Source organism: Bison bison, unplaced genomic scaffold, assembly GCF_000754665.1.
Source record: "Bison bison bison isolate TAMUID 2011002044 unplaced genomic scaffold, Bison_UMD1.0 scf7180017864371, whole genome shotgun sequence".
Lineage (NCBI taxonomy): Eukaryota > Metazoa > Chordata > Mammalia > Artiodactyla > Bovidae > Bison > Bison bison.
Window position 1 is genome coordinate 16,000,871 of NW_011494943.1, and position 11,604 is coordinate 16,012,474.

Below are 11,604 nucleotides of genomic sequence, written 5' to 3' on the forward strand. Positions count from 1 at the left end.
GAGTCTCCTGGGGGGTAGCAGAGCCCCCGGAGAGGCCCCGCCCTCTTCCCTGGCAACCTGAATAGAGGATGGCATGGAGACGTGCGTGTAACGGGGGGCTACATTTACATCCATGTCCCGTCCCAGGTGGTCTGTGTGGATTGGGCCCTGAGGGGCACTGAGAGGTGAGTGCAGCCGACAAGCAGAGTGCAGCACGGGGACTATATTCGTGGGGTCTCTGAGCGTCCTCGAGAGGGGTCGCCACCCGAAACGCCCAGGTGGGGGCGCTCGCCCCCTCCCCAGCCCACCTCTCTGGCAGCGCTGCAGCGCCTCCTTGTGGCCCAGCAGCAGCTCCATGTGGAAGGAGTAGCAGTGCTCTCGGAGGGGAATCCATGCCGAGTCCGCCAGCCCCTGGGGACAGCTCCCGTGGTAGCTTATTCGTCGCGGAGGAGGGGGCCCTGTGAGGGGGGAAATGCAGGATTGAGGAAGTGGCCCAGGGTCCTCCTGGGGTCGGCTTCTCCCTGGCCAGCCCTTGCCCCAGCGGGTGGGCACTCACCGCCGTGAACTCCACACACAGCACCCTGCAACTTGGTGTCACAGCTGGTGGTGCGCCAGGCACCATCCGTGTCCACGTAGGCGCAGCCCCCGGGGTGCTGGGGCTCCCCGTCCTGCCAGCTCACGTAGCTCAGCGGCTCCTCCGAGACCCAAGAGTACCGCCGGGAGCCCTGGGCACAGGGGGCCATCAGGACGGGAGCAAGGGGACCAGCCAGGGCCGGATGGAGGGGGGTGGCCACGGAAGGCAGGGGGTTAGGAGGAGACAGGGAGGGAACTGGGGGTAGGGGGCCCCAGCCCAGTGCCTACCTCCTCACTGGCCAGCCCAATCCAGAGTGGCGTGCGCAGCCCTCGGGCGGCCTGAGTGAGGAAGGCCTGGGTGTAGGGGTCAAGCACGTGCGCCAGGCTGGCATTTCGGCTCTCACACAGCAACAGGGCGTCGTGCCAGCGCAGCGGCTTCTGCAGCAGCCGGAAGGTGCCGTTGAGGTAGGAGAGCTCAGCGCCCGGGGCAGGGGGCGACGCTGCTGGGGATGGGCTCAGGGAGGGGTCTACAGGGAAGGGGGCAGGACTCAGGCCGGGCTCTGCTCCCCTCACCCCATCCCCAGGCATGAGGCCGAGGGGGAACAGCAGGCAGAGACCAACTCTCCTTTGGGCATGGTAACCGTCGGTCACTGTTGTTATTAATAATATGTTCTTACTAGTAAAGGGATGAGGAACCTTGAGGCTGACCAGGAACCCAGGGTAGAGGGACCCCTGCTCAGAGCTGCAGAAGCCTCAGATGTTGAACCACAGGGTCCCTGCCACAATGCATGCCCAATGTCTTAGTTCTGCCTGAGATCGGTAGCCCTCCAAATCCCAAACCTTCCTCCTGCAACCCCTGGATGCTCACTGCCTGTCCCTCTGATCGGTGCCTGGCCTTTCTGCACATTTGCTTCCCAAGCAGAGTGGTCCCCTGAGATCAGGGACCATGCCTCATTCCTCCTGGCTCGGCCCACAGCATCCAGCCCTGGGCTGAGGTTTCCAGGCTCCCGGGTGATACCTACCCGTGGCCTTCTGGCAGATGAAGCCATGGGTCTCCTCTGCACAGCTCCGGTCATCCCAGCGGCCAGTGAAGTGGGTTGAGGGGCTATGCAGGACCACGGCACAGCTGGTCTGGGGGGAAGGAGCCGCTCAGGGGAGCCCCAAGAGCTGCCTGCCTTGTGCCACCACCCCCAAAAGTCTGTACTATGAGCAAAGAGGTTGCAAGGGGGTCCCCAGGTGTGAAGACACGTGCTGCGGGCCAGGGCGGGTTAGCGGGTGAAGAGGAGAGCATGGGGCAGGGGCTTCCTCACCGGTATGTTGCCGCTGGGAGCAGGGCTAGGGCCAGAGGGCTCCCCAGGGGCCCAGTTGGCGTACTGCAGAGGCTCCTGCTCCACCCACTGGAAGTCCCTCTTTGAGGCATGGAGGCCAATCCAAAGGTCAAAGGTCACATTGGGCAGGCTGGCTGTGATGAACGCTACAGTCCCCCAGAACAGACTGTGATGAGCCACAGGGCGGCAGCCCCCTCCTCACTCTGCTCTAGCCGTCTAGGGGGACGGTATCAGAGGATTCTGGGGCCTCCCCCTGGGCTGACCCTACCTTGCTCTAAGGGGTTTGCAATGGTGACCAGTTGGGCCTCTTGCTGTTCACAGGAGAACTGTGCCTCTGACCACTTCACCCGGTCCTGGGGGTCCTGGCCTTGGATTCTGAAACACTGTGGGGCGGAGGGGGGAGGCGTGACACCCAGCTCCACCTCCCTGGCCCCCACACCCAGGAACTCCGACCCCTCAGCGCCAGGCCCTGGGGAGGCTTTGGGGGTTGGGAGAGAAAAATAGGAGAACCAGGACATCTGGGTCTCCTTGACCAAGGCTCTGATACCCTCCCGACCTGGCACGGCAAATTCACATAAACTTGCCCACCCCTGAGGAATTTTAAAGTGGGAAGATTTCTCTGGGCCACCAAATGCTGCACTACCTATGACAGCAACCCCTGGGCCACGCCTGGGGACAAGGTCTGTCTGGTTCTTGGCTTCATATACTTCAAAGGCCTTCAACAGAATTATTGGTATCATTACAATGATGCTGACAAATTAAGAAAGGGACCGGTTACATATATGAAATATATTGTTTTAGATTAGGTGGAAGAAGCCATAAGAATAAGCTTTTGGAGCAATTCAATGACATGGAGAAATACTCAAAATACAACACTGAGGAAAAAAAGGTTGGCTACAAAATTGTGCTATTTAGTATGATCTCAGTTACGGGGGAAAAGTCAGAAAGTGGAGTGACAAATATGGATAGTGGTTATCTCTGGAGAGTATAGATGAGTTTTAGTTTTTCTTGTTTCAAAATATAAATAATACATCTTACTCTTTTTGTTTTCTTTAAGGCAGAAAAGGTGTATTATTTGCTTGAATAATCTGAAGACAGTGAGAGCTCCATGACACTATGAGCTGGCTGCACTCCAGTGCATGACAAAGATTTATGGATTATGTTATCTAGTGTTAACTAATCTAATCCTCACAACTCAGTTAAGCAGTCTTACAGTGTCCGGCAAAGAAGGCATGATTCAAAGCTCATACTAAGGATGCCAGGGAAAACCACAAGGAAATAGCACACTTTGCTTCCTGGGATAAGCTCTTTCAGCCGCTAGATAAAAACAATGAAGGTCTAATCAGGTTGGATGAATCAGCCCATGGGTCACTAACCACTCTTGGAAAGAAACTCACACTCTAGAAGGAACATTTTGAAAACATGTTTAGAGGCACATCCATCCTGATTCTCTTGATTGCCTCAAACTCTCCTAGCTGTACACTCAAAATAGTTGGAAAGAGAATCTTCTAAATGTTGTTTTTTAAAAAATCTTCCAGAGACTTTTTTTAAACCTTCTCAATCAGTTCTTCTCAGTAGTTTATAAGGCAGATTCATTTAAATGCAAAAATTGATGAGCTAGTTTTTAAACAAAAATCGGCAGAAGGACTGAAAAATTTAATTGGCATTTAACTGGCAGAAGGACCGAAAAATGGAGAGAAGGACTTAGAAAGCCCAGCCAATGATGGATGAACTTTCTTCATCTATTTGTCTTTGTAAGGCAATCTTTTCATCTACAACAACCATTCAATCCATGTTCTAAAATAATTTGAACTCCAAACAAGACCTGTGAAGTCTGAATCAGTGTCAGACCTAGATTTTTTAATAAAGTATAGGGACTTCCCTGGTGGTCCAGTGGTTAAGAATCTGCCTGCCAACGCAGGGGACACAGGTTCTATCCCTGGTCGGGGAATATCCCACGTGCCACAGAGTAACTAAGCCCGTGAACCACAACGAAGAATAGCCCCAACTCGCCACAATTAGAGAAAGCCTGCAAAGGTCCTGCAAAGGAGGACCCAGTGCAGCCAAAAATAAATAAAGAAATTAAAAATTAATAAATAAAAATAATGAAGCATATGTGATCACTTTGCTCTTATCAAAATTATTTAAAATAGTAATAATTATTATAATTGATCAATTGAAGAGTGAGCACAAAATGTTTTTCATACCATTAAGGAAAAATTTTGAAAACCTAAAAATACTGTTTTAAAATCTTTCATTTCAGTTCAGTTCAGTCGCTCAGTCGTGTCCGACTCTTTGCAACCCCACGAATCACAGCTCGCCAGGCCTCCCTGTCCATCACCAACCCCCGGAGTTCACTCAGACTCACGTCCATTTAAAATCTTTAGCTCAGGCTTTAGATTGTTTTGTTCTTGTACATATTTTATTATATATGACATCAGTCACAGTAATATGGAAAGTGAAAGTGAAGTCGCTCAGTCGTGTCTGACTCTTTGCGACCCCATGGACTATAGCCTACCAGGCTTCTCCATCCATGGGATTTTCCAGGCAAGAATACTGGAGTGGGGTGCCATTTCCTTCTCCAGGAGACCTTCCCATCCCAGGGATTGGACCCGGGTCTCCCTCATTGTAGGCAGATGCTTTTACCGTCTGAGCCACCAGGGAAGTCCCAATATGGAAGTAAATACATATATTTACTTTTGCACACATATGTAAGGCACACATATATATTTTGTATGTTCAACATTTTGTTTTTAATAAGAGTTCATTATCAAGATGTTTGGTGACCAAGGATCTAGAAAACTCACCAAACGATATGGGCAACCTTATTACTTTATGAACTGGAAGGTGTCACTACGCTGAGTTAGTGTCCGAGGGGTCTAGCCCTGGTCCTGGGGCTGAGCAGGGGAGAGGGTGGTAGGTTCAGGCCAGAGGCCATGACTCTGAGGTTGCCAGAGGGCCAGGACTCCTGAAGCTCAGCCTTCCCCTCAGGCCCCCTCCCTACTCCCTACCTTGTTGAGGAACTGGCTCCAGCCAGAGGGGCAGCCCCCTGTGGGCGGCGGGTCTGGGGGCTGCTGCTCTCTGGTGCTGTTGCGCCGCTTGCAGATGTAAGGCAAGGCTGTTGTGCACCTCTGGTCCCCCCAGTCCTCTGTGAAAAGTGAAGAGCAGTCACTCTGAGTGTGGGGCTGGGCTGCCAGCACCTGGCCTCACGCCCTGAGAGGAGGCGGGGCTGGGGCTCGGGTCCTGTGTCCAGCTCTGAACTCAAGTGCTCTGCGGCTGCTGGACAGGCACCGGCCTGCCCCTCTCTGGATCCAATCCTTTTTGGGTTGGGCGAACAGAGAGAATGAGAAGAGACTGAGGGCCCCTGCCTGGGCTCACCTCGCTGCCCTGAACACCAACCCTCCCCTCGGCTTCTGCACCCTCTCTGCCCTACCCTGCCCTCACCTCGGCTGGCCATCATGTACACGCACTTCTTGTCCTTGCCGATGGGCCGAGGTTTGCCGGGGGCCCAGGAGATGAAGTTTATAATGGAACCATCTGTCCACCTGCAATGGCACAAGCAGGAGTGATCCCAGTACAGGGCACCAGGTTAGACCTCCCCTGAATGCAGAAGCGAGGGGGCAGAGACCAGGGCCCAAGTCTAGGGGCTCAGGGCCACAGACTGAAGAGCGAGGCTACTGAGCTCAGTGCAGCAGGAGTCCAAGGACCCAGTGCCTTCCATTTCTCTAACTAGAAAAGAAGTCTAAGGATCCCAGAGCAGGAGTCCAGTGGCAACGCTGTGCTCAGACACTCATGTGCTCTCTGGTCTTTCTGGTAGGTGAGCCCTGAGCATGAAGAGGCCCCTCTGGACCATCATGTGTTCTTGCCCACGTCTTCAGTGGACCTTTTTCATGAGTGACCCCAGCATAATACGAATTGCTGTTATTTAGTGCCCATGGACAGAGGAGCCTGGTAGGCTGCAGTCCATGGGGTCGTGAAGAGTCGGACACGACTGAGCGACTTCACTTTCACTTTTCACTTTCATGCATTGGAGAAGGAAATGGCAGCCCACTCCAGTGTTCTTGCCTGGAGAATCCCAGGGACGGGGGAGCCTGGTGGGCTGCCGTCTATGGGTCCCAAAGAGTCAGACACGACCGAGTGAGTGAACAATGAGCTGGATGCAGCACCAAGGATTCAGACACCTTATTTTTAGTCCTAAGGACAACCCTACCAGGCAGGCCTCGTTGTTTCATTTTCTGGTGAGAAAACCAAGAGAGGCCCAGAAAGGTTAAGTCACTTGCTCAAGGCCACACAGCCCGCAAGGGGCAGAACCGGATTCAAAACCAAATCTTGTCTCTTGTGTGCGATGCTGCCTCTCATTTCCAGCCCGAGTCCCTGCTAGCCATCCACGCATGCGCCCCGCTGCCCAGCCACACCCACCGCCCGGCCAGGACTCCCACCTGAAGCGCCCGTCGCTCTCTGAGGTGTGCAGGCCGATCCACCAGTGCTGCTCCTGGCCCCGAGAGAACTGGGGAAGCCGGGCAGGCAGGTGAGGATTGGCAGGGCCTTTTCCCTGGCTCCCGGGCTGCCCTCCCTGCTTGCTGGCATGCCCACCTTCTGCAGGTTGTGCCCCAGGAAGTCCAGCTCGGCCTGGCTGTGCACTGAGACCAGTTCAGCCTGGAACCACGTGCAGATGCGCTGCGCCTGCGCCCACGTGGAATGGTGCTCGAAGAACTTATACTCAGCCTCCTGGAAACGCAGCCATTCCCGCCGGCCTGCAGGGGCAGCATGTGGGTGGAGTCCAGGCTTCGGCTGCCTGCCCACCCCGCCCAAGGAGGACAAGGCGGGTTCAGGGCAGCCAGGGCTGGCGGGCCTGCGAGCCCATCTGACCTGGACCAGTAATGTGCCCCGATCCCCTTTTCCCTCGGCTCAAACCCTTAACCCCCTTCCCTTCTGTACTGGTCAAGCCCTTCCCTGGCCGGCTGCCACGGGGTGTGGGATGGACAGGAAGCCTCACCTTGCGGGCTGACGTCAGGCTCCCGCACGTCCGTGCCTACGGGGACAACAGGGACAGACACGCTGCAGAGAAGGGAGACCCTTCCTTGGACCCCGGGCCCTGCTGCCCGTCATCCCTTGCCCGGTCCGGCAGCGCCGCCCCACCAACCTCGAGGGATCTTGCAGATCCAGTCCAGCTGCGTCTCGCACTGCATAGCCACCCACTGCAGGGAGGCCAAGTCGAGCACCGTGCAGCTGCGGATGTCATCATCGTCGTGCCGGCTCCGGTCGAAATTGTGGTAAGAGAACTGGTGACATCAGAGGGGGAGAGGGGCCTCAGGCACAGGCTACCCCCAACCCCAGAGCAGACCAACGAGAGGCCTGGCATAAGCTGCGACCCCCCCACCCCGCGCCCCAACCTGGGCTAGGCACCCCCACCACCCTCTCCTTGCCATAGGCCCTGCCTCTACTGAACCTCGTGCACCTTCGAAAGGCCACGCCCACTCCAAAAGGCTACGCCCACATCCCGTCCATCCACCCCGCTTCCTCCAGGCCCCCTTACCCCAAGTCCATCACTCCAGCGCCAGCTCTGCCCGGCTCCGGGGTCTCGACGGTTCAGGCCGATCCAGAACCAGTGCTGCTCGTGGATCTCGGGCTCTGATTCACTTCAGCACAACCCAGGGGTGGAGACAGAAGGCATGGGGAGGGTCAGAGTTGTAGGGGAATCCTTGCAGTTGTGACTCGGGCAGTCCCGGGGGCCTGGAGCCTCTCCATCTGGGGTTCACACTGAAAACACTGTTGAGCCCACCGTAAAATGTCTTCTCCCCAGAGAGAACTGGGCCAGCTGGGCCGGGCACCCCGCTCACTGACTGAGGGCAGGTGTGGCCTGGCCCCTTCCACTGCTGCCCTTTGGGTAGGGTGTGCCCCTCCAGCAAGTCTGCAGACTTCCACTTTAGGAAGTAGACAGGGGCAGTGCATAGACCTGGGGCCATGGACTCAAACACACCTCAACTCCAGTCCTAGGTCATCCCTGGACCAGCTAGCTCTGTGACCTTGGGCAAATAACCCAACCTCTTGATCAGCCCACAAGGGATAATGTCTACTTTGTAGGGCTGAGGAGAACATTGAATGTGGGTTCAATGTTTACTGCAGCCTCTGGCACACAGCGAGAAGCGATCAACATGGGCTCTAATAATCACTAGTCAAATAATGTCATTGTGCTGTTTGCTGGGAGGAGACGTCCCTGGAATTAAGATCTGGAAACCTGGATCCATTTGGATGTTTCCCAAGGCTAAGGGATGATGGGGTTGTGTATCATAGGAACCCACGAGACAGAGACAGGGTTCTGGGGGGAACCCCCATGGGTAAATGCTCACTTTTGCAGCCTTTCTCGTCCTGTCTCTCAGGAAAAGCTGTTTATTGAGGAGTGTGGGTTATTATGGGATGGTGTAGGGTTACAGGAAGGGGCACTCACTTGGATAAGCTTATAGATTTTGCCAAGGAGAAGGAAAGATGGTAAAGATTAGGGTTGTATGTGTGCTCAGTCAGTCGCGTCTGATTCTTTGTGACCCCATGGACTATAGTCCACCAGGATCCTCTGTCCTTGGGATTTCCCATGCAAGAATACTGGAGTGAGTTGCCATTCTCTTCTCCAGGGGAATCTTTCCGATCCAGGGATTGAACCTGCATCTCCTGTGTCTACTGCACTGCAGGTGGATTCTTTACTGCTGAGCCACCAGGGAAGCCCCTAAGGGTTAGGGTTAGGTTTGTGTGATCTGAGAGTCCGAGAGGGTGCTGTTGGCTCACATGAGCAACACAGGGTCTCCGACTCCAGCGAGACCAGGGTTACTTAAGTGGGGACAGGGCAGGCCTAGCACTAGCAGCAGACACACAGGTCATTCCAAGCCTCGGGCAGACCTCGCTGGGGTCCCCTTCCCCCTGCCCACTGCCCTGTGTCCAGCAAAACCAAGAGCCCCACACACGTGCACATGGGCCAGCGCCTTAAGCTCAGTACCCGAAGATCTTGTTGAGCATGTTGGCCACAAAGTGCTCCTCTTCGTAGCTGGCCAGGCTCAGCAGCTGGGCCCCCAGCTCCTGGCAGGCCCCCTGGGCCTGGACCCAGGTCTTCTTATCCTGCAGCCGCTCCGAGCTGAACACCTGCAGGGGCAGAGTCCAAGCTGTCCCCCGGCCCACCTCCCACGGGACACTTGCCCTCCCATGACTTGTGTGGAGAGGGGGCTGGGGCTTCAGTGGACAGGGTGTCGAGGCTAGTTAAGACAGCCCTGCTCATCAGAGAGGAAGCCCCTGGGGAGGAAAACTGGCACAGGCACCTCCCAGAGATGGTCCCAGTGACAAGTGGGGCAATCAGGGCTCTTATCCCAGCAGAGCCACAGTTTGCTGTGGGCAAGTCCCTCTGCTCCCTGGATTTCAGTATCTTTCTATAATAAAAGACCCTGGACTACCTCAGTGGCTCCCAAACCCAGCCAGGTTTAAAAACACAGATCACCAGGCCCCACCACAGCCCACTGAATCCCCATCTCTATAGTGACAGCCTGGAAGATTTTTAAATTTTTTTAAACCGAAGTACTTCTGTACTTCGGTTTAAAACATTGATTTACAATGTTATGTTAATTACTGCTGTACAGCAATGTGATTCAATTATAAATATATATATATGTGTGCGGGCTAAATCGCTTGTCATGTCCTATTCTTTGCAACCCTATGGATTGTAGCCCACCAGGCTCCTCTGTCCATGGTATTCTCCAGGCAAGAATACTGGAGTAGGTTGCCATGCCCTCCTCCAGGGGATCTTCCTGACCCAGGGATTGAACTCGAGTCTCATTATGTTTCCTGCAGTGGCAGGCGGGTTCTTTACCACTAGTGTTACCTGGGAAGCCCATAAATATATACAGATTCTTTTTTAATATTCTTTTCCATTATGATTTATCATAGAATATTGAATATAGTTCTGTGCTATACAGTAGGATCTTGTTCTTTACTTATTATATATATAAAAGCTTATATCTGCTAACCCAAACCTCCTACTCCATTTCTCTGCCAACCCCCTTCCCTTGGCAACCACCAGTCTCTTCTCTACATCTGTGATTTTGTTTCTATGTCATAGAAAGGTTCATCTCTGTCACATTTTAGATTCCACATATAAGGGGTCACATATAAATCACGCTCCCGGGGCAATTCTAAAGAGCTGCCAGCCTGGCCCCATCTGAGCGTCTCTAAAACTGATGGTCTCTGTGGGTTTTTCAATTCCTCAATTGTTTACTGAGCACCTGCTGTGCACCAGGCCTCAGAGGACACTGACAAGAGTTTCAACAGAAAGGACCTAAGGGGAGAAGTTTCTCTAGGGCCCACCTGCTCGGATCATGGCTGGGTCCCATCGGGACCACCCACCCTGCCAGGGATGCTGTCTCTTTGCTCTTGTTTCTCTCCCCCAACCCCGAGGCCCACAGGCTGCCTACCTTATAGCAGTGCCGGAGTTTGGGATCTGAGCCCCAGCCCTGCGGACAGGCGCCGGTGAGGCTGGGCGTGGGGTCTGGCCCAGGCAGCTCAGGCGTCACGGGCGTGCCCAGGCTCTGGCGGCAGATGTAGCGAGCCCGGAACGATGTGCAGTTCTTCACCTCCCACAGCCCCATGGCACTGCCTGTGGCCAGGGCCACGCAGCCCCCACGGCTGTACCCTGGAGGAGGGAGGAGGGAACGCACACACTGAGCCCTGCCTCACATCCCCGAGGGGCACCTCCATGGCCCCCGCATGGGGAGCCAGCTTGGCCATCTCTGCAGGGACATGTGCTGTGGGGTTGGGGGTGGCAGGGCTGGAGAGAGCAGGAAGGAAATGGAGGCAGAAGCCTCACTCTGTGTTGGCTCCTGTGAGATCTTAGGCAAGTTGCTTAACCTCTCTGAGCCTGTTTCATCATCTACTCCATCTTTGAAAAGGCTTAAAAAAAATAACAGGGGACTTCCTTAAAAAAGATAACAGTGGATTCGCGGTTAAGAATCTTCCTTCCAAAGGGATATGGGATCGGTCCCTGGTTGGGGAACTAAGATTCCACATGCTGGCGGGCAACTAGAGAAGCCTGTGTACTGCAACCACTGAGCCCGCGAGGAAGACCCAGCACAGCCAAAAAAATAAAAAAATAAAAGATTTATAAAAAAAATTTTTTTTAAGATAATAAATGTGAAATGGCATAATAGGAAGCACTTGTTCTATGCCCACTATTCCAAGGGCTTTACATATATTAACCCATGCAAGCCGCATGTCAGCCCCGTGAGGAAAGAACCATTATCCCCATTGGACAGATGAGGAAACTGAGGCTCAAAGATGGACAGCTAATAAACTGCAAAGTCAGGACCTGAGCCAGGCATTTCAGCTCTGGAGGCCATCCTTCTATCCATATTACCACACTCTATGAATGCTGTCTCCTATGAAGCCCTGGGTCTCGGTCGTGGCAGGGGTGATCCACCATGGCCCTCCCGGCTTCACCAAGGCACCGCCGAGAAGGGGGCTGAGTGAGGGGCTCACCAGGCTGGTCCCGGTTCCAGTGGGTGTACATGACCTCGTCCCCGCTGAGCCAGCGGAAGGAACCGGTGAAGTTGAGGTCCTGCAGGGCCGTCCAGAAGTACTCACCGTCCCAGTTGTAGATAAGGCTGCTGACAAAGGCCTGCTCGAACCTGTGGGAGAGAGGCTGGGCAAGGCAGGCCGCTCAACCCCCCCAGCCCCCGGGGGCCCCCGCCCC

At 54.5% G+C, this 11,604-nt stretch overlaps 1 protein-coding gene across 1 annotated transcript in view; it reads right to left on the bottom strand.

Annotated features, from left to right (window-relative positions):
• The window catches only part of MRC2 (mannose receptor, C type 2), a 25,098-nt gene that overhangs the window by 419 nt on the left and 13,075 nt on the right, over positions 1-11,604 (bottom strand). The window contains exons 10-25 of the mRNA XM_010856562.1: positions 11,391-11,539; positions 10,331-10,548; positions 8,869-9,011; positions 7,417-7,519; positions 7,024-7,162; positions 6,877-6,912; positions 6,474-6,634; positions 6,320-6,387; positions 5,325-5,425; positions 4,892-5,028; positions 2,149-2,263; positions 1,863-2,026; positions 1,575-1,683; positions 841-1,079; positions 536-704; positions 58-437 (exon numbers count right to left, since the gene is read on the bottom strand). Coding sequence (XP_010854864.1) covers positions 58-437; positions 536-704; positions 841-1,079; positions 1,575-1,683; positions 1,863-2,026; positions 2,149-2,263; positions 4,892-5,028; positions 5,325-5,425; positions 6,320-6,387; positions 6,474-6,634; positions 6,877-6,912; positions 7,024-7,162; positions 7,417-7,519; positions 8,869-9,011; positions 10,331-10,548; positions 11,391-11,539 — 2,431 coding nt within the window. The remainder of the gene's footprint in view (positions 1-57; positions 438-535; positions 705-840; positions 1,080-1,574; positions 1,684-1,862; positions 2,027-2,148; positions 2,264-4,891; positions 5,029-5,324; positions 5,426-6,319; positions 6,388-6,473; positions 6,635-6,876; positions 6,913-7,023; positions 7,163-7,416; positions 7,520-8,868; positions 9,012-10,330; positions 10,549-11,390; positions 11,540-11,604) is intronic.